Source organism: Acipenser ruthenus, chromosome 7 (assembly GCF_902713425.1).
Source record: "Acipenser ruthenus chromosome 7, fAciRut3.2 maternal haplotype, whole genome shotgun sequence".
Classification (NCBI taxonomy): domain Eukaryota; kingdom Metazoa; phylum Chordata; class Actinopteri; order Acipenseriformes; family Acipenseridae; genus Acipenser; species Acipenser ruthenus.
The window spans coordinates 66094740-66120755 of NC_081195.1; the positions used below are offsets into that span (position 1 = coordinate 66094740).

The window sequence follows — 26016 nt, forward strand, 5'->3', positions numbered from 1 at the left end:
TAAAATTCATATTGTATAACAGTTTCACCCATTTCAGGTTTTAACAGGAGACTGATAGGCCACAGTGTGTAGGCAACAAGCTTAGGTGTGACTTATTAAACTCACTAAAACCAGGAGTGGATCAAACTTCTTATGCAATGGGAGTCTTATTTCCATCCCTGGACTTGGTTACTTCTCCTTTTACAGTATCCTATTATTGGGTGTAATTTGCACAGGGAATTGTTACTGTAAAATGTAATAGCCCTACACTTCTGGATAGATGGCAACAAAGTTTACCCAGATTGGTTAGTGTTAAAAAGGGTAGTATTTGAGTTAAAGCCAAATGCTGTCTAAAAATGCTTTTCAATCCTACTTCATCCAAAAAACAGCTTCAGAAACTAAAGATGACAGCTGTTCATCTTCAATTTTTGCTTGTATACTCTTAAGCCACTATCATTACATTAAAGTAGGTATGACAACCATAACATTTTCATGATGTTTTTAAAGGGATTAGCAATGTTCAGAATTTAGCATTGTTTGTTTAATTACTGAATTAATTGTTTCTTTGTTTGTCTTTTAAAGAGTCTGTAGAGACGGACCTGAGTGTTTCCTATGCAAGCAGCAAAGAATCAGATGATCTTCCTGAGAAGGTAATTTTTTATCTTATTTTTCTTAAACATCACAGAAACCATTATCTTAAATGTGCCATTTCCATGTCCAAGCTGCTAACAAATCTGAACATGCGCTTTTAACTGAACAAAAGGCGCGGTTCATACATCATACAGTATGACCTACATGCTCTCTGTTCCTCTAAGGAGGTCGTTAAAGACGACGATGACGAGGTGTCAGAGATGCAGCTGCGTCTCCTCGCCCTGCAGTCTGCCAGCAAGAAGTGGCAGCAGAAAGAGCAGCAGGTGCTCAAAGAGAGCAAAGAAAAACTGAGCAAAACCAGACCGGCACAGCAAAAGGGCAAAGCAGCCGTCAAACCCCACTGTGGCAAGAAAAGCAGCAGCGCAGGTGAGCATAGGTGCATGTGGTATGATTTCTCCAAAGAAACTAAAACCATTGGTGTTAAAGTTTGAGAATACTCTTTTAGTATATCGTCCAAACATTTCTCCAAATACTGGGCTGAACCCAGACTACTTCTATTACTGTACCTATTTGTTAACCTTATTACAGCAATGCTAGGGAGCTGTGATCTTCAATTTGAGAGACTAATGTATACAAAGTTTTCCCTTCAAGTGGCCGTTGCATATATTGGCTAGTGCATTTCTCCACTACGCTTGTACTAGAAGTTTGTTTTAATTTTAAATGGTGTATTTTATTATTAGGTTCAGCTGCAAAACAGGCGTGGCGGAAGCAGCAAGTGCGGACGTGGAAGCTGCAGCAACAGAAGGAGCAGGAGAAGCGGCAGAGAGAGGACGAGGAGAAGAGACGGGCGGAAGAGGAGGAGGAGCGCAGGAAACGGGAAGAGGAGATCCGCAAAATCCGAGACCTTTCCAACCAGGATGAGCAGTACAACCGCTTCATGAAGCTTGTCGGAGGGAAAAGGAGTTCGAGAAGCAAGGTAAAGTCGAAACAAAAAAGCGATTTTATTAATATCTGACCACTTAGCATAAGGATACCCACATGTAATCCCACCTGTGATCCATGGTAGAATATATAGTAATACTAAACTAAAATAAATTAGTTTACAAATGTTTTCCATTGAAGACATTGAGAAATACTTATATTTTTCAATTGCCAAAGAATTGAATACGTCTGCTTTTGTATTCCTACCTTACCAGTAAGCGTTCACCCCTGTTTTGAAGGAACCAGCAGCAGTGGCTATGTATTACAAACTAGACTAAGACCTCCGTAACTGCCATTATTTAGGTGTACATTCCATGCCAGTGTTCTATCAGATACTGCCCCCTAGTGCCTCATTTGCTTTCATGTACAGGTACTGGACAAAAAATGGCAACACCTGGGTAAATGAGGGACACCAATGGCTTCCACACAGGTGTGGCTCATGCGTTAAGCAAATAACATCCCAGCATGCTTAGGATCATGTATAAAAATGCTGGACAGATCTGGTTGCCTGTAATTATGGCTAGCATGGCTACAAGAGGAGACCTCAGTGACTTTGAAAGAGGGGTGATTGTTGGGGCACGTTTGGCAGGAGCTTCAGTGACCAAGACAGCTCAACTTGCTGATGTTTCACGAGCAACGGTGTCTAAGGTGATGTCAGTATGGAACTCCGAGGGAAAGACATCATCAGCATAAGGCAACAGTGGGCGGAAGCACATACTCCAGGATCATGATATCCGTGCATTAATTCGAAGTGCAAGGCAAAACAGGCGAGCAACTGCAGATCAATTGACTGCAAATTTCAACCTGGGGCGCGAGCAGCCAGTTTCATCAAAAACAGTCCGCCGAGAACTCGGAGCGGAATACCATAGTGACCCAACGCCCTATTAAGTGACTTTACATTGGTGTTTCCATTTTTTTGTCCACTACCTGTACCTTTTCTTTTTTATTTTTACATTGACACCCTAAACCTTTTCTTTTTCCTACACCACCATTGCAAGTTAGACATGTGTCTCTGCACCAGGCCAATTTGCAGGTTATTGTAATTGAAACCTAATCACAGCAGAACTCCGCTGGGACGCTTTGGTCTTTTCTCCTTTCCTGGGGAATAGTTATTCAGTATGGGGACTGCAGGTCTCGGGTATTTTTAGTACAGCTGATGGTTTTTCTTTTATTATTCTGCTAATGAGTATGTTCTTTTGCTTAATCAATGGCGCTGCAGAGCGCATCTCAGAGCTGGTGACCTGTGGTAAACAGGTGCTGTTCCTGCGCTCTCCCTTGAGGGACGTTGCCAGCCATTGTTCTCAGCAGCAGCAGCCCTGCTTTAGCGGCTTTTGAAGCTAATTTACAACACAGGTGTTGTAGTGCTTTGTAAATCGGCAGTACTTGCAGTGAGAAGAAACCCTTGCAATGGATATTACACTTTTTATAAGGTGTTCTTCGTGTTCGCAGACTTCAGACTCGGAGCACAGGAAATCTCTGAATAAACAAGGCACTGATGCTTCAGGAAACCTCTACCAGTATGACAATTATGACGAGGTTGCGATGGAAACAGACAGTGAAACCAATTCACCAGGTAAGACGAATGTGTGTGTATTTATGTACACATTTTTAAAACCTTTAGTCTAGCATTTGGGGATGGTGATGCCACGCCCATGTGGTGAAAACTACACAGCACAGAAGACCTGTCCACCTGTCCATATATATGTGTGTTGCAGAAAATAAATATTTAAACAAGTAGTATTCTCTTTGTGGATTAGTTCTATTTGAATTTGCTCTTTTTAACACTTTTTTTTTTTTTTTAAATCAAATATTAATTCTTGTCACATTTTAATTTCAGTATCCTCCCCCATGCATAACCCATTCGTACCTGAATTACCACCATATTTTCAAATGGCACCCTTCCCTATGGGTTTGCCTCCACATACAGTGGTAAGTTCCAGTCTTGATTGTCTCATTATTTCATGACCTTATATTTCAATGTACTGTCAACTTTAGGGTTACTACTCAAGTAAAACTACTTTATTAAAAACATATTGCATGCATGTCTACATCCCATAGGTCATTCCAATAATAACTTGGATTGCTTCATTGTTCAATGCTTCTCTTGCAGACCATGCAGTCTTTGAATGAGCAGTACCTGGACAGTCTGGATCCAATGGAGCCTCCTCCGCCACTACCACCCCTCCCCCCAGACGAGCCAGAGCAACCGCCCAAACCCCCATTCGCTGATGAAGAGGAGGAGGAAGAGATGCTACTCCGAGAGGAACTTCTTAAGTCATTAGCTAGCAAACGGCCTGTCAAGTCAGAGGTAAATGCTGTGAGCAGTTGATTTCAGGCCAGCAGGTGGCGATCTTTCATAAGTTACCAGCATCCCAATGCGTTCTTAAACCCCTGGACGAAGCCTTTTCAGATCTCAACTTCTGTATTGCTTGGTACAGATGTTAAGAAGGATATTTTAATTTAACAACCAAAAAATAAACTCGCTTCCATTTAAAGTATGTGTTTCTAGGTGCTAATTCCATAAATGGAGAGTCTCATTTCCTTTTACAGAGTTATGTGCTCTGTGTTAGAAACAAGTAGTCTTAGATACTTTACTGTCTTTGAAAAAGAAGTCCATCGCAAGGAAGGGCTACAGAATGAAATATTTCCTGTCTTCCATTTTACAGGACACGTCCAGCAATAGCTCTCCACCCTCACCTCCTATGACGATCACAGTGCAGTGTTTTCCAAGCAGTAATTTATCAACTGTCAGTATAAATACTGCTTCTCATTCACGTTCCCTGAGTACCAGGTTTGTTCGCGGACCTCCAGCCCCACGTCCCCTATTGGTGGTAAGGAAACATATATTTCTACAAATGTGTTTTTTATTCGGTACTCTTATTATGGGGGATTATTTTATTTTAAATAAGCTTCTATTTGTAGTGGTACGTGACTTTGTAAACTTGCCTATGTAAAAGCAGCTAACTCCTTTTGAATGTTTCAGTTGTCTGTTAGTTCTGGAAGAATCTTGATATGCTTTTAAATAAATAAACAAATACAAAAAACTTTACAGAGAGAATAATGCAAGATTAATTTGCTGTTACTAGGATACCTGGGGACCCACAACATTAGTTGGTAAATTTATAAGAATTGTTATCTTGCGTGGCGTTGAAGGTCGGTTACTTTGTTTTTAAATTCTTACAGGTTCATGCAGGTACCAAGAAAATGGGTCTTCTGTTCATTTCGGAGTCTTTCTGTTTTCATATAGATAATTTAGTTAACAGGAATTCTCTATTCTTTTGTTAAGTGACATAGCCTTCCCTTTTCCCTTTGATTGATAAACATCAGAAAGCTTGCGTGCAGTACAGGTGTCGGCACAGATTATAATATATATTTGTTTTAAATAAACAGTGCAGTAACATTCTGCTTTTGAAGAAATAACGATCAGCTCGGTTTGCGTAGAAAAAGTAATTCAATGGGGAAGTAGATAAAGCATGAAATAGAATAATAGAGGCATGCCCGCGGTCACACACCAATGATTTTGTTTTGCAGCTTCCCAGGCACAAAGCCGTGGTTGTGCAACTGAACAATTCTGATGACAGTGAGTCTGACGGCGAATCCTCCGGCTCATCCAGATTTGTCTTTGGGGGTCTTGAGTCGATGATTAAGGAAGCAAGGAGAACAGCAGAGGTATTTTTCTAATACACATTTTAAGATGTGTAATCTCTTTTAGATATTCAGCCAACAGCTATGGTTTTTAATGTCACCATGGTTAAAAATAAAATCTAGTTTGGATTCCCTATATGCAAACTCACAATGGGCTATCCCTATAAATATGGTGAATACACTAAAAAGACTATTAAAGTTCTGGTTAAAAGCTATATCCTTTTAAAATGCAATATACGTAGGGCTTCTGTTCGGGTTGTATAATTTTCTTTTTTGGTACTTTATTTTTTATCTATTTAAGATACCCCGAAATCCTGTGGGCTCTCTCTCTCTCTCTCTCGTCGCTTTTTATATACTGTATACAATTATTGTTTTCGGTTACTTTGTCACAATATGTATAGTAACTTGACAGTATTTGCACACTTAAGTTGTACCTTCTTTCCTTTGCTGTCTTCCTCAACAAAATCCTTATGGTCACGGGCACATCTTCTGGGGTTTTTGTATGTCTAGGTATTTTTTTACATTTGCTGCAGTTTGGAATTTTGTTTGAAATCCTCCCTATCTAACTGTAATATGGTCTTAAAGTCTCCGTTCTTCCTGTAATTGTAATCTTGTTTTAAGTCTCACAAGCGGAGTCTCCAATAGAAATGTAGGAATTTGCTGCCACTCAGTAGTTGGGGTGGGTTTAAGGTATTCACATCTATTCAATCAGTGCGTTTACATGAGCATAAGAATTCCGATATTTTTCAGAAAACTAAGTTTTCCGAAAACTAATTCCGATATCAAAAGTCATGTAAACACAGTTTTCGGAAAATGTATCGGAATATTCCTAGGGTCAGTTTTCGGAAAACAGCACCTAGAAATTTCCGATTCAATCCCGAAAACGAACCAAATGTATATCATGTAAACGCACTTTTCGGAAAACTTAATCTGATAGCGTACTGCACATGTGCAAACTCTGACCTTCATTCCTGCACGTGGCTTTCGAAAACAGAGAAAATAATAATATGTAGTCGGTCTGCATGGATCCATTTGTTCTGTTGAATCGTATTTTGTCATATACTTGTACTTGCTAGAACCGAAGTCATTGTATTTTATCTTGCTCTTAATTGTATTAATACTTGTACTGTGATTCTTTTGTTTACGACTGTGAGTCGCCCTGGATAAGGGCGTCTGCTAAGAAATAAATAAATTAATAATAATAAATATTAATAATAATAATAAAAATAATAATAATAATAATATTATTATTATTATTAAGTTTTGGATAAAGTAATATTTGTCCGTATATTTTTTTAATAGCCCATACTGAAGCAGCACGTATTCCAGCTTTAAAATTACGTGATAATTAAAGATGTCTGCAAAAGAAACTGGTAATATTGAACAGGATGAGCTGTTGGAAAGGCTGATTCCACATTGTGGTGAATCTGAATAGAGGTATAGGATAGTAATCTTTGAATTTAAGACCTGACACTTAGATAAAGCACTTGTTATTGGTTATTGGATTGGTCTCGTCTCTATCGCAGAAAAAAATGTCCGGTCTGTTCAAATCGTACTTAGGGTACTACAGTACTTTGCATGCAAAAATATCCTGCGTTTTCCGAAAACTTCAATCCATGTATACAGTTGAATTCTAATTAGACTTTCTATCGTTAATTATGTAAACACAGAAAAGTGACGTTTTAAGAAAATCCGTTTTCTGATTCAGTTTTCGGAAAACACTTTGTCATGTAAACCTACTGAATGATAGATACAAGTCAGGAAGGACAGACATTGCCCAACTGCACTGGGAGAAGATAGTGTCTGTGTGTTTTTTTTATATATAAAATGTGGAAAGGGGTGAAGTCATTGTTAAGTAACCATTTTCAGTGTTTTTCCATTGTTTATTGGTGATACACCGGTTTTTTTTTATTATCTAAAAGTGAAAATCAGAATCCCTAATTATAAGTCACGTCCATATTGGCAGCAGCTACACTTATTTTGCTGAGAAATCTCAAACTTGAGATTTCAGTGACAAAACGGTCTAAATGTTTAAACCTCAACCGGTACTATATAAACAGATTATATACATGAATATAAGATGTGTCATTTTTTTTCTTTAGCTGTAATGACCTGTAATACGTTCAAGTGTTTGGTGGCTGTCTCTAATCAAGATGAGAGTGTACTTTCTCTTGCACTCTTTGTATGACAGACCTGGCATGAGAAATACACTCATCATTATTAGAGATCACCACCGAACACATAAACATACAGTGGAAGCAGCAAGCAGCTGTAGGCACATCTGCAAATGCAGCAGCACACGTTTATCTGATGACAGCATTCTGCTAAACGTGTTGTTGAATAGGTGAATCGCACAGTTGTGTATGAATCCGTCCTTTCAGCACAGCAAAGTGCTGGTGCTGACTCCTGGTTTATATCAGGCTGTTTGTGAATACAGATGGTTTCTAAAGGTGTTCTGCAACTGCGAGGAGAGGGTCATGCAAGGTCTACGTCATTTTCCAGTCATTGGACATTTTACTGTGCGTTTTTATCATTGATTTCATTATTCAGGATTTTGCATTCTTATATTTCATGTGCACAAGATAATCCTGCCAAGATCCTTGGCTGACAATGACATTTTAACATTTTTAATGTCTCTTAAAGTTAACAATTTTATTTAATTTTATTTGTTTTTTAATCTGCAGGCATCTAAACCAAAAACTCCATCAAGATCAGAGAAAGAAAACAACCAAGTAAAAACACCAGAGGCACTACCAGTTGACAAGAAGATTGAGTATAGGCTGCTGAAAGAAGAAATTGCAAGGTATTGTGCAGTACAAAAGAATTTAACTGTAAACTTTCTAGTGTTTCATTAGTTTCTTATACCACAGCTGTTGCATGACTCGTACTTTTTGTAGGATTTATGTACGACTTTTTATAATTTTTTTTGTTTAACACTAGAACCGCCGCGGTTATACTGAAACCTAAAACAGCCGCAGGCAGTTGTCATAATGGTTACATTTTAAACAATATCAATATTAAAACGAAAGACGAACTATCGGATACAACTTACACGTTTTATTCAAGCACGTTATATCAAACATCTGCACGGCCGAAACAACGTATCTAAATTAACAATTAAACATAAAAGGGTTTCTTTTCTAACTTACCACACATAAAGCACTACTTGAAAAAATGAAAAACTATAATAAAATATACATTTTAAAAGAAACTAGTTTGTAAACCGGTATATGTACATACAAAACTGTAAAAACAAAATTGATTTTTTAATTTAAAACAAAAGCAACATTTGTTTTCTCTTGCGTGTGTCACTCAGTGCAGCACAGAATCCAGGTTCAGCTGCAGCGGCCTGCTGCTTTGCAGTTTTGTGGTTGACATGTCTCTGCCGAAGCGCCGCGGCTAGCCAGGTCCAGTAGAGAGAACAGGCTTGTATATAAAAAAAAATAGAATATTGTAGGTTATATTCAAAATAAAATATATATTGTAAAAGGCAGTCAAAATAATTGCTTTGGCAATTCTAGGTGGGTGGGATTATAACTTCCTCGTTTTCGTGATCCTGCCTCTCAAACGCCATTCAGGTATTTAATACATGTATTTAAGAAAAGTCATAAACGGACAACTGCATAACTTTCAGACACGCAGAGTAATTTCAATTTGAAAACCTAAAAACGTCAAAATGACTGCCATGGCAGCTCTAGTGTTAAACTATTGTCTAGGTTGAGGAGTAAATTCCCACAGTTGCCCCATTTCTAGAGGCCTGTAATAACTTATAATATTCAACTAAATGGACAAATGATCTAAATATGTATCAAACAGTAATTCAATTGCAGTGTCATCATTGTGTGGGTTTTTTTTTTTTTTTTTAATTTTATTTATTTTTAATTTATTTTACTTATTTTGTAGTCGAGAGCAGCAGAGGATATTGAAGTCTAGCCAGTCAAGGGGCAGCCCCTCGCCTGCCAGCTCTGACGTGGAATTAGATTTTATTGGAAGAACTGTGGCCAACTTGCAGGTCTCGGAGGCTGAAAACAAACTGATGAAGCACAAGTAAGGACTTGCCAAAAACAAGCCAGCATGACTGTAGGAGGAAACGCTTGTCATCAGCTAAATGGTGGACAGTGGCTTCAAAGCCACATTTTGTAACAGAAACTGGGGGAGCTGCTACGTCAACCATTGTGCTAGCTTTCTGATTGGTTTCTTATGTAATGCACAGAACACAATATTGTACATAAAGGTTTTTTAAATACATTTTATATATATATATAGAGATATATAGATAGATATATATTACACAGATACAGTGGTTTTCAGAAGTATTCACCCCCTACCAATAATGTCACATTTTGTTGAATTACAAATAATGTATGCACAAACTTTTTTTGTTCAAAGCTGTAGTAGTTAAACTGAACACTGTTATGTGAGGAGGGGCTTAAATGTCAGGATAACTTGCAAAGAAAATATACAAAATGACATTTACGGGTTGCATACGTTTTCAGCCCCTTAAGTCAATACTTGGTAGAAGCACCTTTTGCAGAAATTACTGCTATGAGTCTTTTTGGATAGGTCTCTACTAGTTTTGCACTGTAGGATGGTGACATTTTTGCCCTTTCTTCATGGGAAAATTGTTCCAGTTCTGATAAGTTTATTGGTGATTGTCGATGGACTGCAATCTTCAAGTCTCGCCATTAATTTTTGATTGGATTCAAATCAGGACTTTGACTGGGCCACTCAAGAACATTTAATTTTCTTCTTGTTCAACCACTCCAGTGTGGCTTTGGCTTTTTGCTTCGGGTCATTGTCCTGCTGAATTGTGAATTTCCCAATTTCAGAGTCTTGGCTGAATCAAACAGGTTTCCTCCAGGATTCGCTGTACTTTGCACCATCCATTCTCCCCTCTATCCTGATAAGCTTCCCAGTCCCTGCTGAAGAGAAGCATCCCCATAACATGATGCTGCCACCACCATGCTTGACAGTTGGGATGGTGTTGACTGGGTGATGTGCAGTGTTGGGCTTGCACCAGATGTAACGCTTGGAATTTAGACCAAAAAGTTCAATTTTTGTCTCGTCTGACCACCAAACCATTTTCCACATGTCTGCAGTATCATCTACATGCTTTTTCGCAAACTCCATACATGCTTTAAGATGAGACTTTTTGAGTAATGGCTTCTTTCTTGCCACCCGTCCATACAGGCCAGCTTTGTGTAGGGACCAGCTTATTGTTGATGTATGAACACTGACTCCCATCTCAGACACAGAACTTTGCAGATCTCTCAAGGTCATTGTTGGCTTCAGAGTGACATCCCGAACCAGTTTCTTGCTTGCCCGGCTGCTCATTTTGGGAGGGCGACCTGATCTGGGTAGTGTCTAGGTGGTATGATGCATCTCCCACTTCTTTATGATGGACTTCACTGTGCTGAGAGGAATAATCAGTGCCTTTTGAAATGTTCTTGTACCCTTCTCCTGCTCTGTGCCTCTCTACCACTTTATCCCTGACTTGTTTCGAAAGCTCCTTGGTCTTCCTGGTTGCTTTGTTGGATCACTATGTGAGTTGCAGCTTGAAAGTCTTTATATACCTGAGGGAAATTATCTACAAGTTAAACCACTTTTGAGCACACGCAGGCTGATGCCTTTTCACTAATTTTGTGACCTTTCAAACAAATCATTTGCACCAGAGCTGATTTAGGGCTGCAGTAGCAAAGGGGTTGAATACTTATGCAACTGAGATTAATCTGCTTTTCTCTGTAAATCTTACTTATTCATATTCTATATGCATTTTTTAACTTTATCAATGTGGAGTAGTTTGTGTAGATTCTACATGTAAAGTCTAATTTGAAAGCATAGTGGAGTACGCTCAGGTGCCAACAAAATGTGAAAACTTTGCAGGGGGGGGGTGAATCCTTCTGCAAACCACTGTGTGTGTGTGTGTATATATAATATAATCTCTCGTAACAAGGAGTATATTCCACTCCCACTGTAAATTGGTTAAATGTTTCAGATAGACTTTAATATTTGTTCTTGGATAACGAGCTATCTAATACAGTTGATGTGTGCTTTTACACTGCAGCTAAAAAAGGTTAGGAGTCTGTAAAGGAGCATCACAATCACTGGACCAGCGGTTGAACTTGTGGTGTTCTGTGATTGCTGAAGCAAAGGAGGACTTTGATTTGTAATATCTTTTATTTTCTCAAGAAATCTTCTGATGAAGGATGAAATGCTTCTGAAGCACCTTGTCCAGCAGGAGCTGAAGAAGAAGGAATCGCTCAAGGCGTCTGAATCCAAGTCTGCCGGGCTTAAGGAGCAGTTGCTGGCAACTGAAAAGATTGTTAATGCCAACAAAACGCTTCTGAAGAAACTTCAAGAACAGGTTTGTCTGAGTTCCTACTTTTAATATCATTAATGTGGTAAACTTCGAATCAAATCCCCCAGTGTATGAGAATTGTTAGCTTTATTTATTTATTTTTAACAAAGCAAAATAAGGAGTATGAGGACTGAAAATTGGAGTTCAAATCCTAGTTCACTTATGAGGTCCTGGTTAAATAAGTGTCTGTTAAATTTGTTGGCAATACATTGTAGTCGGTCATTTATTTCTGTTAGTCAGAGCTGTAATTTGTCTTAAGTGACTAAGCTTTTTGTTTAAATTGCTCATAAACTTTAAATTTTGACCTTGGCTTTTAGTAATTTTCTGATTGCTTTGTTCTTCCAGATCCACAGAGTACAGCATCGAGTATCTACAAAGAGAAATCAAGCTTTGAAATTTGAAAAAGATCTTGCTCAAGCCAAAGCAAACGCTGGTCATGGACAAAGTAAGCGCAAAAGTGAAGCGAATTACCTGCCGGTAAGTTTAATTGAACCCAACATCTGCTGTCTTATCTTTTACACTTTGCTGTTATCTTTATTATCCATACAAACATATGTCACAATTTAACCTCAACATGTATCTAGAGAGCGGTGTATCAGTTTGTGATAAAACTTGGTTAGGATCTTCTCAAGCATGAGTTTACTGAGAGTAGCAGAGTCTTGGGGTAAAAGGAGCTGCCCGTACGTTTGTCTTTACAAAAGCAAAGAACTGTTTATCTAATTGGTCTAAATCTTAGTTGCATTTTTTTATTTTTTTTTTATCACAAATGTCAGTGTACATTGCGCTTGCATTGTTATATGTACATAAAGTGAATGGGGGTCACATTGATTTACTTTTTTCATGATGGCTGATATTTTATTTTCAGCTGTGGGGTTCTGATACCTTTTTTTATTTTTTTCAAATGATTCCATAGAGTTTCTACCTCGGTTAAACAAAATTGGTTATACTGATCTATGTTTTTTTATGAAGCAATATATAATATGTAAATATTTACAAGTTAAATCCTGTATTAAACTTGTTTTATGCTTCAATTATACAGCCAAGTAAGCTTCTCAGACTGGACCCCAATTCCCCAGGAAGCCCCGGGAAGCAGTTCACAGAGCTGATTGCCCAGGAGAAGAAACGTCTGCAGCAACTCGAGTCTGAGTACGCCCTCAAGATCCAGAAACTTAAGGAGGCACAAGCCCTGAGGAGCAAGGAGCTGTCTGCTGAGAGCGTGGTCAGCATAGAGGAGGAGCTCCCGGAGTTCAGCATCCCACAGCCCTCTCTCCACGACCTCACCCAGGACAAGCTGACCCTGGACAGCGAGGAGAACGAGGTGGAGGACGAGGTGCTGTCCCCCTCGGTCAGAGAGCGGAGGCGCTCCTTCAGGGAGTCCAGCGCCTTCACCAAGCCTAACCTCAAGCACACAGAGAGCCTCAGCAAACCCGCGAAAAAGACAGCGGGGGAGCCAGAACTGTTCCTGGGATTGAACGTGGACGACCTGCAGAAACTCTACAAGGAAGGGGACCGCTTGAAGGAGCTGCTCGAGAAAAGCACCGCCCCGAAGCTGGCGTTGACGGGCCCGCCAGCACGCGGACAGGTAACAGCAGAATTGAGTGAACGGCATGTGTGCACATGTGGCTTGAAGTACGCACTAGCCCAGCAACCGGTCCTGGAGTTTGATGTTAAATAAATGTATTCATTGTTCCTCTCCTATAAGAACATAAATTCAAGAATGAGAAAAGGCCATTTGGCCCACCTATGCTTGCTCACTTTTTGGTGCCAGCATGGTCCGTTTAGCAATCAGGAGAAGAAAAACAAAAACCTTTAACCATGTTAGTAGGGCAAATTAAACCTCTGGGAATCCGTTGCTAGACAGACCGCCTTTCCTGCAGGTGGCAAGCTAAAGGTGTTATTGTGGTCACATGTAAGTCTATTCTTGAAGGATCCAATAGTCTCTGCTTCAACAACTCTGTTATAACTGCAATCCCTTCAGTCTATTAACCTAAGCTTGTTACCTATACACTGGGGCTCATAGTAAAACCAGGAATGGGTGAAACTGATATGCAATAGGAGTCTTATTTCCATCCCTGCTATACACATACAGTTGAGCGATAGAAAAGTAATTTTCTGCCCAATACATTATTTAAAAAAAATTTTCGTGCAGGAGGTTCCTGTGGATTTGGATACAGTAACGGCTCAAACAGTACGTGGGGACCTGAAGCCAGCCTCATTTGGACCCTATCATAGCCCTCTCCTTGTTTTCAAATCATACAGGTATGATATCCCAGGACATTTTTATATAATAATAATAATAATAATAATAATCTTTTATATAGCACCTTTCATAATGGACCACCATCACAAAGCGCTTTACAAGATACGTGACTAGGGTGTGTGAACTATGCCTCAGCTGCAGAGTCACTTACAACAACGTCTGACCCGAAAGACGGAGCACAAGGAGGTTAAGTGACTTGCTCAGGGTCACACAATGAGTCAGTGGCTGAGCTGGGATTTGAACCGGTCAAGTTGAATTATGGATAGCATTCAAATTCATTTGAATTAGCAGTGGGATTGGATACATAGTTATATTTAGTTATTTGATACCCACAGTTGTGCTTTTAATATTTATTTATTTATTTATTTATTTATTTATTTATTTATTTTCTCTAGGTTTAGCCCATATTTCCGTACCAAGGAGAAGCTATACCTCAGCTCAGTTTCATACAGCAATATCATTGAGCCAAAGAAGTGTTTCTGTCGGTTTGATTTGACTGGCACATGCAATGATGATGATTGTCAGTGGTAAGTGGTCACACCACAAAATGTGTCTATTCAGAGCAGCAGCTTCCACTGCACTGTTGACAGAGCTACTTCACAGTACTTTTATCACCATGTCTTTACCTAAGCTCTCTGAGAGCGGACATTGACACTCAATTAAGAAACATTCCCTCGCTTACTTGTTTGTATTAGTGTCCATATAGTCGGCTACAATCAATGCCCAGAAGTCCATTGAAAAGCAAGTTTCTAAGTGGTGAAAGTGTACTACAAAACACAGCTTTTAGCGGCAGCTAGCTGTAGTTTAATGAACAGGGTTTCATTTTTTTGCCCAAAGCTTTATTTAGTGTCTTTTTATGTAACTGTGTTAAGATCTACCCCCTAATATAATATGTAAGGCACCACTCCTTAAGTGTAGTTGTTATTTTTCAGGCAACACATGAGGGACTGCACTTTAAGTAGAAGCCAGTTGTTTCAGGACATTCTTTCCTATAACTTACCTGTGGTTGGCTGTTCAGAAACCAGCACTGGTGAAGAAATCAGTGTTGCAACAGGTAAAGTTTCTGTTCTGTTTTATGTAACCTTTTTTATGATGAAGCATTGCACACAAGCCTAACATGTTTGAGGTGCAGGCATCTTGTTTCTGACAAATTACCAGCTACTAAATTATTGTCTTGTACAAAATACACCATAAACTGCAGAAATAGAAAGGGGGAGACTTTCTGACCTTGATTAAGCAAGGTAAATAGACACAATGGCTAGATAGATTGGAAGTATTCTGATGGCTCTGATTCAATAAATACATTTAAGACATTTTGAAAAAGGTCAGCAAAATGTGTTCATGAACTGTCAGGAATGCATTTTAAAGTAAGTGTTGTTTTTCAGAAAAATACCTTGACAAACTGTTTGGTATGAACAAAGATCGAATGGCAACAGACCCAATGGCTGTTCTGCTTGTGAGCAAAATAAACGAAAGCAAGAGCCACAGTAAGTATTTAAATATGAGTTTGTTTGAAGGGTAGGGTGCGTCCTTTTTCAGGGGATAAAGTTTACATGGTTTTGCAGCAGTTCTTAAGTTTGAATATCTTTCTCATGAAAAACTGAGTGGGTTTAGAAAGAATTGCAATTACATAAAGTTCCTGAATTTGTTTGCATTGGATTTATTTATTTTATGTATTTATTTATTCATTTATTTCCACCCCCAAGCCCCACCTTATACAACTTGCAAAGAGTTAAGGACATGGAGGCCACAACAGCGGAGAAAACCTGACCCAGACAGCAGCAGCAGTGATGACGAAGAAAGCAAAGGATCAGTCAGATATGGTGAGAAATCCCCCCCCCCCCCCCCCCATATACACAGTTACGGTTTAGGCCGTCTGTTTAATTCTGATCTGATCAAAGGAAAAGTAACTGTGCATGCAGTGCTACAGACCAGCAAATGATAATCCAGTTTTGTCTTTGTTTCCAACTTTTCTTTCTGAACTTGGAGCTCTTTGTGTTGCAGATCGCTCTTGGAAAGCCAGCTGTGCACTCGATGTGTGCGTAACTCCCGATGATGTCAGATACTTCACAAGTGAAACGGACGACATCTCCAACTTGGAAGCAAGTGTGGTGGAAAGTCCTAGAGATGTCCAGCTATGGATAAAACTGGCATACAAGTACCTCAATCAAAAGGAGAGGCAAGTCATTTTATGCTGTGTGTGTGTGTATCTATATATATATATATATATATATATTACACATACCTGTGTGTGTATGTATGTATTCCTAGTTCATAAAGCAATTACTCAATGTGTTGGTTTGTGTGTTTTGATGTGTATGTGTTAAGGTACTTTGACTACGAGTTAAGGAGATGCTTTTCTGTTCAAATATGCCTGCCGTAGACATTTTGGAATGTGGCCTAGACCTGCCAAAGTGTTCTGATGTTAGTAAGCGCCAGCACCATGCTTCTATAAAGTCACCTTTGGCTGATCCGACCTAGTTCGCATATATTTGGCAGGCAGCCAGAACAGAGAAGTTCCTGAATGTTTCGGGTGAAACACTGTTTTATAAACAAGAAAGAAATGTAGTAACTGAGTGATTGAAATGACAACCACTGTTTTAAGGTATGTGTCTGAGATCTCCCTCTGTCTCCATGGTATTGTTCACCAGTGTTAAACTGCACTGAAGCATGAACTTGTGGCAGTTCTGGTTTCCACAAGCAGTAGGTGGTTCACTGTGGAGGTGTGATTTTTTTTTTTGCATGCAACTGTTTCCATCACCCAATAATCAGAATCAGAAATGCTGTAATGTTGTCATTCATTGATGTTTTTGTTGCTCTCCCATCAGTACCCCGTCGGAATGTTTGGATTCTGTCTTAAATACTTTGGCTAGAGCACTTGAAGACAACCGAGAGAATCCCGAAGTTTGGTGTCACTACCTCAATCTTTTCGCCAAGCGAGGAACAAAGGACGAAGTGCAAGAAATGTGTGAGACAGCAGTGGAGTATGCTCCTGACTATAAAGTGTGGTGGAACGTAAGTCAGGCTTTCTGAATCGTGAACTTTTAGAAATGAAGAGGAGTAATTTTAAGATAGTAAGATAAGTAGTCAAATGTTTTGGCTAGTGCCTCTACATCAGGATAAACTGACTTCATTCCGAGTCTGAAATGCAGGTACGATGTTGCTGTCTGCATCAATGCAATTATTATTTTTTTGTCCACTGCACATTACTTGGATCACTAATCAGCTTGCCAGGTATTTTAAGTATTTGGATTTGGACACACAGCTGTAATATCTGTTCACCTACCAAGATTGCTATAGTAACAGCTAGAAGTAATATTTAAGTATACATTTCTTGAAACAAAAGTTGTTTATGGATTTAAATAAATCTGCAATGAAATGTTGGAGTTGCTCAAGAGTAAGCAGTGAACAGTCTTGCAGCTTCATGCATACAATATTTTTGCAGTTCCTGAACTTGGAGACTTCGTTTGATGGCAAGGACTATGTCTGTGGTAGGATGTTGCAGTTCCTACTTGGGACAGCAGGGGGAGACAACAAATCGGAGCTGCTGTCATTTCAGTTGTTGGAGTCGCTACTTTATCGAGTGCAGCTCAGCCTGTTCACTGGCAGACATCAGAACGCACTAGCCATCTTGCAGGTGCGTAGGGTCCCAGGGCAGTTTGAGTTAGAATATGATGGTTTAAGGTTTGTATTCATTGGGTTGCACACCATATTCTTTTTTTGGGGATGGATTAAAACTGCAATATTTTGCATGCTATAAATTGAGAGTAAATTGCATTGCTGAAAACAGTGTTGAGGCTAACATAAACAGAATTTATTATTTCAGAATGCATTAAAGTCGACTGATGGTGAAAGAAGCCTCGCAGAACACCTTATCCTCAGTGATCGCTGCCTGGCCTGGTTGGCTTATATACATCTTATTGAATTTAATAGCCTCCCTGGTAGACTGTACGATCCAGCTCACGCCAACCCTGCAAGGATAGTTAATAAGGAGCCCTTCTTAATCCCATGGCAATCTCTGCAAGATGTAAAGACAGATCCTGACATGCTGTTTGCTTTGTTTGAAGGTAGGTGTAAACTGCTGGTTGACATTCATTATTGAATGAGTAAAAGCTCCTGAGGGGTAGATTTAGTAATAATACAGCATAGTTCTGCTTGATAAACCACTATTATTTTGCACCTGGACTGGCCTGTGTTGGAAGAGAGATATCTAGGTAACACTCACCTGGATTTTTCCAATCGATTTGCCATTATAGATCCAATAAAGTTCCAGCCCAAACCATTCCAGGTACCAAAAAGTGTCAACTGTTTCTTATACAAAGTTCTGCATTTAAGTTTTTGTCCCACTTTAATGCTATTACACTGTGATATAAAATGAAGGCATTGTGGTATAAAATCAACTATTAGACAAAGTCAGAACAAAAACACAGTGTAGTGTGTGAAATGTTTACTGCAGTACCGTGACCCTGCCATGTCCCTGAATGTAGACCTTGGCACTGCAGTTTGTGTGTGTTTATTTAATTTTTAATCACTGACGACCTTGAGGGCAGGTGCTACTTATCTAAGTTAGATATGGCACCGCAGATTTAAGAAAAAAAAAAAAAATATATATATATATATATATATATATATATATATATATATATATATATATATATATATATATATATAAAATAATGAGCTTTTCCCCTTTCTTGTAGATGCTGTACATGCATGTAGCGATGAGAGCCTGTCACCTGGTGAGAGGACTGCTGCCTGCCTGCCTATATATAGAAATATGATTGTGTTGAATCAGGTTTTGGACAGGTAAGGGCTTTTTTTAATTTGGTGGAAATCTTACTTGTTTGCTCACTTTTAACAAGCTGGTAATGTGCTTCTGTTTGTTTAGGTGGGAGGCAGCTGTCAAGCTTTGTGAGACTCTGTTAGTGCCTTGTCCTGACTGTTGCATGGTGCTGGAATCTCTGGCACAGCTATATATAAAAAGACAGGAAGCAGATAAAGCCATTGATGTGTGGCTTGGTGCTTTCAGGAAGAATCCTCACAATGCCCAGATCTTTTATTCTACCTGCAAGTTTCTTGTGTTGCAGGTATGTGCAACAGATGCATAAAAGGTTTATTTCTGTGCCTTAAATAGTCTGATTTATACATGTCTGAAGTAATGTATTCACTTCTTCCACTTTGCTGCTTGGTAGAGGAGTAGTAACCAACCTCTGCCCTTGTTTTAAACGAATGCCATGGATAAACAATACACCAATGCAATGTAGATGATTCTATTACTTGCATGTAACACTTTGCAATAAATAAGTATATCATGGTGTATAGCCTGAATATTTAACACGCAAGTCTGACTGAACTAATCTTATCTCTCTTTCCCCCCTACACAGGAAAAATCACATAACATAGCCCCTCTATTTCAGGAATTTGTTATGTCTTTCTGTGAAAATACAGCGAGTGAGCAGCATCCTGTAAATGTACTGCGGTAGGTGGTGGTGTTTTTTTTTTTTTTTAAGGGATGGGTGGAGAAAAGTGAATACAATGATTTGCATTGTTCATCAAATGAAGTCCTCTGCTTCAAAAACACTTCTCTCTGTTGTGGTGATGGTCTTGTAAATGGTAGTTATTCACTTATGTTGTAAGATGAGGAAGCAAGCAGCATTAGTCATTTTAATGGGACAGGAAGGTAAACCCAGAACTGTGGAGCATGAAAAGTTCTCTCATAGTAAAACAATTTCATCACACCTTTGATACCATTTCGATTCCTTTAAGTAAACATTATTCACAATGAAATTGAGTGCAGGAGAACGGAGACTCGCTACAATGCAAGATTGCATGCTCAAAGAGGCGTAAAGGTATTTATTGCAGTAAATAATGTTGACAAATGCACACCTCTGCAGACAGTTATACAATGAACTGTTCTTTTGCTTTTACCCTTGTAAACGGCTGAAACTGTCATTATACAGCAGTAACCCTATTGCCATTTCAAAACGAAGGGCTGTCAAAAGCTTGTCCTGTCAGAAATCGCCTTGCAGGCCAGGGTTTAATGTACACTATCTACAGCTAACACCATTTAGCTTTTATAGTTTTATTGGCAACTTCGCTAATCACAGTGAAACGGTAACAATGTGCCATTGTTGGCTCTTGCTCCTTTGATGGTTAGAAGTGATTATCTAAGGCCAGGAAAGGTGATGGGCATTAAATCTAGGCTGTAAGAAAATGCTTATAATTATCTGTTTTATTGATGCCTGAAGGGAGTGATGATGAGTGACACGGCTAGAACGTGGGACAGGTGTTTGAGGCTGTTGTGAAATGAGTGCATTCACAACAGTATCTGTATGACTCTGTATTGTGTGGTGTTGGAACTGTGCCAGCAAAAAAAGCAATGAGCTCAACTGAAAATCTAAATGGGGCCCTGTTATTCTTATTGCAGTGTTGTAAAGGTTTTTTTTTTTTTATTTTGTGTGTGGAAGTAAACCAGGGATCTGGGATATTCTCACTTATGGACTTGGGTGTCAACCTATTTCTACTCTCTTTTTTTCAGATGGTTCATCTTGTCCACCGCATGTAGTCTAATGTCAAAAACAATGCAATACACAAAACATGTTTGTCCATGTTAATCCATTATCTTGATGTGTGGAAAACATGCAATATGCTTTGCAAGTTGAGTTAATTATCTCCCTTTTTTAATATATTTTAGATATCTTCTAGATGTCCCATTGCAGTATAAATTCAAAGCCCCTTGTGTTAAACCAGAACTCAGTGATCAGCTTAGCAGCCAGATTCCCTACATGTGGCTCATCCACTGGTAAGTAAAACACATTAAGTTTATATTTGGTATAATATGTTGTAATTTATGCGAGACAACTGAATTTATGCGAGACAACTGAATGTTTCAACAGCATTGTAATCTGTGTGTTTTTAAAACGCTGAATCTCATTGTCAACATACAGTTTGTGGCAGACTATCCATGCCAGTGTGGGAGACGCAGTGGATGCTTTTGAGAGGGCTTTGGGCACAGTGATGCAGCAAGACGTGATGCAGAAACTTTGGCTGGAGTAAGTAAATTACTTTCCCCCCCCCCCCCCATATTCATTTTGAGTCATCTGTAATATGGGTTACCCAGCTTGTCTTAAACTCTTGTTAGCAGAATCTAGGACAGGTGTTTCATCCTGCTTGCCTTGTTCTCCTTGATTGCCCTTTTAGAATGTCTCCCCTGCAGTACCCAAAGTAGCTTGCTGCTTATAACACAAAAAGTATCTACTTTTAATCCTTGTAGGAAAGGCCTGTATGGGGATAATGCTGATTTGTGCTATCAATTGCATATACTTACAAGAGCCACAACCCATTCTTGTGATGTATTACCAGCTACCCTGTGGCCTGCAAGTGCATGCATGTTGTTTTGTTTTATGAATAATAGTTAATGCAGCAGCGTAGTCATTTTTTGTATGTTGCCTAAAACTTTTGACAGTCCTGTTTTCTTTCCAGTTATCTCCTTTTTACTAGTAGTAAACTCATTGGATCCAAAACTAAGAACCGAGACTTCAAAATGTTTACAGATCTCGTGCATAGATGCCTGGTGACTGTCCCCACGAGATTTATTATTCCTTTAAGCTCGGCAGATTACTGGACCAACTTTGAGTTTCACAATAAGGTAAAGAAATTCCTATTGTGTTGCACTGAGCATCTTGTCCATCATCAGATGGTTAAGAAGTTAAGCCTTTGCATTACATATGAAAAGTCATGTGCTTCAATTCATTTCTGATATCAAAGCTGTGCTTCCTAAATTAATTGTGTGTGTGATTTATATATTATTGTTTATTATTATTATTATTATTATTATTATTATTATTTATTTCTTTCTTAGCAGACGCCCTTATCCAGGGTGACTTACAATTGTTACAAGATGTCACATTATTTTTACATACAATTGCCCATTTATACAGTTGGGTTTTTACTGGAGCAATCTAGGTAAAGTACCTTGCTCAAGGGTACAGCAGCAGTGTCCCCCAGCTAGGATTGAACCCCACGACCCTCCGGTCTAGAGTCCAGAGACACACACACAGTGGAACGTTTCACATCCGACCGTCACATAACCGCCCTGACCAATTAACCACCCACGATCATTACAGGGGTAATGGCGTCAGCAGCATGTGCAACATCTGCAATGGCAACAAAAAGAACGTGTGTTGTGTTTAACAACCCAACAAAAATTGGAAATCCTCTCACGACTTAAAGGGAGAAACTAGGGAAAAGATTTTGGGATAGGCAAAAGTACTGTGACAATTATTAAGAAGGCAGAACCAAATCTAAAATCGTTCAGTGCTTGCAAACAAAGACAGCTGTGTATCCAAGACAAGAAACTCTGCCACTGCAGAAGCGGCAGAGGCAGACCCAGCATAGCAATATATTCTTAATCTTGTTTACATTCGCTTACTTTTTAAAGTATTTCCCTATGTTTAAAGCAGTTTGCGCTTTGTTTTTGTCCAGTAACCTATTTGTGCATGTGTAAATGTCATTTTCTATATATGTTCGCAAGTCTGACATTTTCACATATCCGCCTATACCCCAGCCAACAGTGAGTTGGATATGCAACGGTGTACTGTATATATAAAATCTCTTGCCTGTGCTGGTTTTAGTAAACCAGGTTGTCTGTGACATGAGACTTGACAAGAAAAAAATGCTCTGAATTTTGCTGTTCAAACGAGAATAGGAATCAACAGAGGCAACCTTTTTATTGGTGGTCACCTGTAAACTGCAATGAAGCATGGGCCTCGATCTGTTCAGAAACTGTTTATTCTGATGTTGCCATTGTCAATTAGAACCTAGATAATGGTGTCATTTGTATTCAGATTATTTTTTGTAAGTTAGTAATGCCAATTAGGTAATTAAATTTTAACCATGTTGACCAATGGGGATTATTTTGAGGTGGGTCATTGATTGATTAATTTCAAACCAATTGGCTATGGAGGTCCCCTTCACACCTTCCTTTCGTCCAGTGTATTGTGACTAAAGACGTAGCAGTCGACACTTTAGACAGATTCCCTAACCCTCCCCTTCTGCATATTGTTTGCTGTGTGTTCTGCAGATCATATGCTTCTATCTGAGCTGCCTTCCTAAGTCTCAACATTCCAAGGCTCTGGAAAGATTCAGATCCGTCATGCCAGCTAATACTGACCTGGCACTAAGGTACTGACAGATTTGGGTGCTGAAAGTGCATACCTACAGTACTCTGAAAGGCAGCTTTCCATCCTTTGACTGTTTTTATGGTAGGAGAACGATAACCCAGCTCACTTATTTTTTGTTTAAAATAGGGGAGGAGTTGTCATCTCCTGTGGTCTTCACCGTCCAATCCAATTTGAGAAGGGTGTCTTTTAATAATGTTGCTGTAGAATCAAAAACTTAAACATTGTTTTCTGTGAAAAGCGTTTGTTTTGGGGAGGTGGGGGTAGATAGTGACATTATGTGTGTTTTTGTTCCCCTAAGCTTTGTTTCACAACATTCACAAGTGGTTGTGTTTATTTATTGTGTTTAAGTCTGTGATGTAGCTGAATTAACATGTTTTATTTTCTAGGCTGCTCTGGCAGGAATGGCATGATGGGAACATTCAGCATCTGAAACATCAAGCCAGAACTCTGACCAGCAGCTCCCCAATGTGTTTGACCATCTGGAAAATGTAAGGGAATTTCAATTGGTTCATCAAAGCATGTTTTTCATTTCTCTAGCCCCATGACGTGATTGTATTTAAGCAGGGGGAAAAAAAGCGCATTTGTTTTTCAATTGCTATGCTTTATGGGGTCAGCTGACATCAAGTGTTTGTTTTCCCTCAGTGCCATTGCTGTTGAAAAAGAGCTCAAGGGACTGGCAGAGGTAAGTTGATCTGTGTGTGTCCCTGCTTGTGAAGTATGGAAGATATACATTTTTTACTTTGTATTATCTTAACCCTTTTAAGGTACAAGGGACATATGTGTCCCACAAATAAAATTAAGCTAACTTTATTCATGCAATCAGGTGCAAGAAACAGGGTTTTCCGACTGGTTGGATCTGGTCGTCCAGATTGTCAGTTTCCTCCTCGTGATACTGGAGTCCCTCCTCAAATGTATTTTAAGAAGAAAGCGTTTTGAACAACAAGCGCTCAATCGTGTCCCTGAAGGGGTTAGGGGACATACACGATGTGTGTGGGTTGTACTCATTTTGTCATTAAGAACCTGGGCAGCATTGTCAAAGTTCCCATTTATTTATTTTTGTTAATCGGGAACGTCAAAGAGGCGCTAATTGCTAACTTAAGTTTTTACCAGGTTGAACTTATTTTGATGCTGGTCTGGACTCTGATTAAAAGCCCCTTTCACATTAGACACTTCAGACCTGTGCCGTAACCCTACCCGTCTACATGTTTAGGACAACGTGTCAGTTTAGGGTACAGGAAGCTTGCAGTGGGTGCCTTTGTAAAGGGGGTGTGCTGTCCACCTCTATAACCTGTTAACATTGTAAAATAAGGCCTTGATCTGTTTGTGTGGCACTGACTGTGCCCCGCTGTCTCATTGCTCTCTTTCAGGCCCGTCACCTTTATCGACAAGCTCTCCAGAAGCTACCTCTTTGTGCCACACTATGGAAAGATGTAAATTTCCTTTTTTTTTCCCCTCCCCCAATATAAATAATTTAAATAAGTATTTAATATATTATAACCCTTTTTTAATGTGGTACCGGTTTGCTGACAAGGTCTTTGTGCATTCCCTGTTTTTTTTTTTTTTTTTTTTTTTGTTTTGTTGCAGCAACTCCTGTTTGAAGCTTCAGAAGGAGGTAAAACTGATAACCTGAGAAAGCTTGTTGCCAAATGCCAAGAGGTTGGAGTCAGTCTAGACGAGCTCCTAAATTTAAGCTCAAACCGACCAGAGGGAAAGGATCACTGATGCAGGGGTACAGTTAGTCTTCTGTCCCCCAAGTCCGAATGGCCAAATGAGAATAATTCTCTCAAGAAAAATAAAAATAAAAAGTTTTATGTCTGCGAGAGGCAGACTGCACCAGCTGTCAGTACTCCCCAATACAGTATTCTTTCCTGGAGCCAGGGAACATTTCCAAACCAGATGCCCAACAGTCAAGAAATACGAACTCCTCCTGATTGGCCCAAATCTGGGTCCTTTATAGAATCTCCTTACATCATGTACGTAAGTATGGTTCTTCAAAATGATACACATGGTTTTAACTTGTTTTTTTGGTCTTTTGTCTTTTTTTATTATTTCTTTTCCTTTTACAATATTTTTTTTGTTGGTACTGTCATTGAATTTACTTGAAGTTCAAGTTTATACCCGTGACATCTTTCTTTGGTGTTAATGTTTACATGTTTATTGGACAGCCAAGTGAAAAAATATATAATTTTTATATTTTGCTTTACCTTAAATATCTATATCGATTATATATATCATTTAATTTTTGAAAAACAAGCTTTTGTTAAGATTCTTTTACAGGTTTTTATTTTAACAAAAGAAAGCAGCAGGTATTGTGCTGAAAGTAGTTGCCACATTTAAGCGGACTGGCATGTGAAGTAGCTGCCAGTGGAAAGCTAATGAAGTGGTGCTCTCTCTGATTCTGGGACTCTGCTGCACAGACTACTGAACCATGACAATGTAAGCACCTACTGTAAGCTGTTGGGTGATGCACTTGATTCCATGCACCCGAGTGCATCGGTACCCGAGGATGATTACAACAAAAACAAAAAAATATTAAGAATTAAAGTTGATGTGCAATCTTGTTTTGTAAAAAATACATTAAAATAAAAAACGTTAGAAGTCCAAGAGCCATGACGATCTTTCAAATGTTTTGTATTAAATACTACTTTGTAGTATTCTTATTTTGAATGTGTTTATATTAAACTTTTTTTCAATATATGATTTAAGAAAAACAATCCATCTGTCTGCCTTTTTATTTATTTATTTATTTATTTATTTATTTAGTATTTCATTACCAAAAAAAATTGAGGAAGGGTCTTTTTACTCAAACATTTGATTCATGGTATGCTTGTAAAGACAATAAATAACATTGCAGGCCCTGAATAGCGCTAATCCTGGACTGCCCAAAGGACCCTTAGATGAGGCAGTAGATTAGTGCTGATCAGGTTTGTGAAACCAGCAGACAGTGAAATGACACACATTTTATAAAGGGTCTCTTGTGTATTTGAAAAATACACATCTCTGAGCATGGTAGCAGAAAG

At 39.0% G+C, this 26016-nt stretch overlaps 1 protein-coding gene across 2 annotated transcripts in view; it reads left to right on the forward strand.

Moving 5' to 3' along the window:
• The window catches only part of LOC117415643 (zinc finger C3H1 domain-containing protein-like), a 29915-nt gene extending 4211 nt beyond the window's left edge, over positions 1-25704 (forward strand). The window contains exons 4-36 of one of the 2 annotated variants that reach the window (XM_059027632.1): positions 562-629; positions 795-996; positions 1311-1546; positions 3001-3124; positions 3389-3480; positions 3662-3859; positions 4218-4382; positions 5083-5220; positions 7881-7999; positions 9100-9243; positions 11386-11560; positions 11900-12031; positions 12594-13136; positions 13704-13813; positions 14210-14341; positions 14747-14868; positions 15200-15301; positions 15521-15637; positions 15819-15993; positions 16643-16829; positions 17260-17451; positions 17641-17881; positions 18515-18620; positions 18703-18901; positions 19199-19293; positions 20509-20616; positions 20762-20866; positions 21297-21462; positions 22897-22997; positions 23383-23484; positions 23639-23678; positions 24364-24426; positions 24581-25704. In XM_059027632.1, the coding sequence (XP_058883615.1) occupies positions 562-629; positions 795-996; positions 1311-1546; positions 3001-3124; positions 3389-3480; positions 3662-3859; positions 4218-4382; positions 5083-5220; positions 7881-7999; positions 9100-9243; positions 11386-11560; positions 11900-12031; positions 12594-13136; positions 13704-13813; positions 14210-14341; positions 14747-14868; positions 15200-15301; positions 15521-15637; positions 15819-15993; positions 16643-16829; positions 17260-17451; positions 17641-17881; positions 18515-18620; positions 18703-18901; positions 19199-19293; positions 20509-20616; positions 20762-20866; positions 21297-21462; positions 22897-22997; positions 23383-23484; positions 23639-23678; positions 24364-24426; positions 24581-24718 (4937 nt within the window). In that variant the 3' untranslated portion in view covers positions 24719-25704. Of the gene's footprint in view, positions 1-561; positions 630-794; positions 997-1310; positions 1547-3000; positions 3125-3388; positions 3481-3661; positions 3860-4217; positions 4383-5082; positions 5221-7880; positions 8000-9099; positions 9244-11385; positions 11561-11899; positions 12032-12593; positions 13137-13703; positions 13814-14209; positions 14342-14746; positions 14869-15199; positions 15302-15520; positions 15638-15818; positions 15994-16642; positions 16830-17259; positions 17452-17640; positions 17882-18514; positions 18621-18702; positions 18902-19198; positions 19294-20508; positions 20617-20761; positions 20867-21296; positions 21463-22896; positions 22998-23382; positions 23485-23638; positions 23679-24363; positions 24427-24580 lie in introns of those variants that run through there. The other variant, XR_009329206.1, reaches the window with a different exon arrangement.
• Positions 25705-26016: the final 312 nt, after the last annotated feature.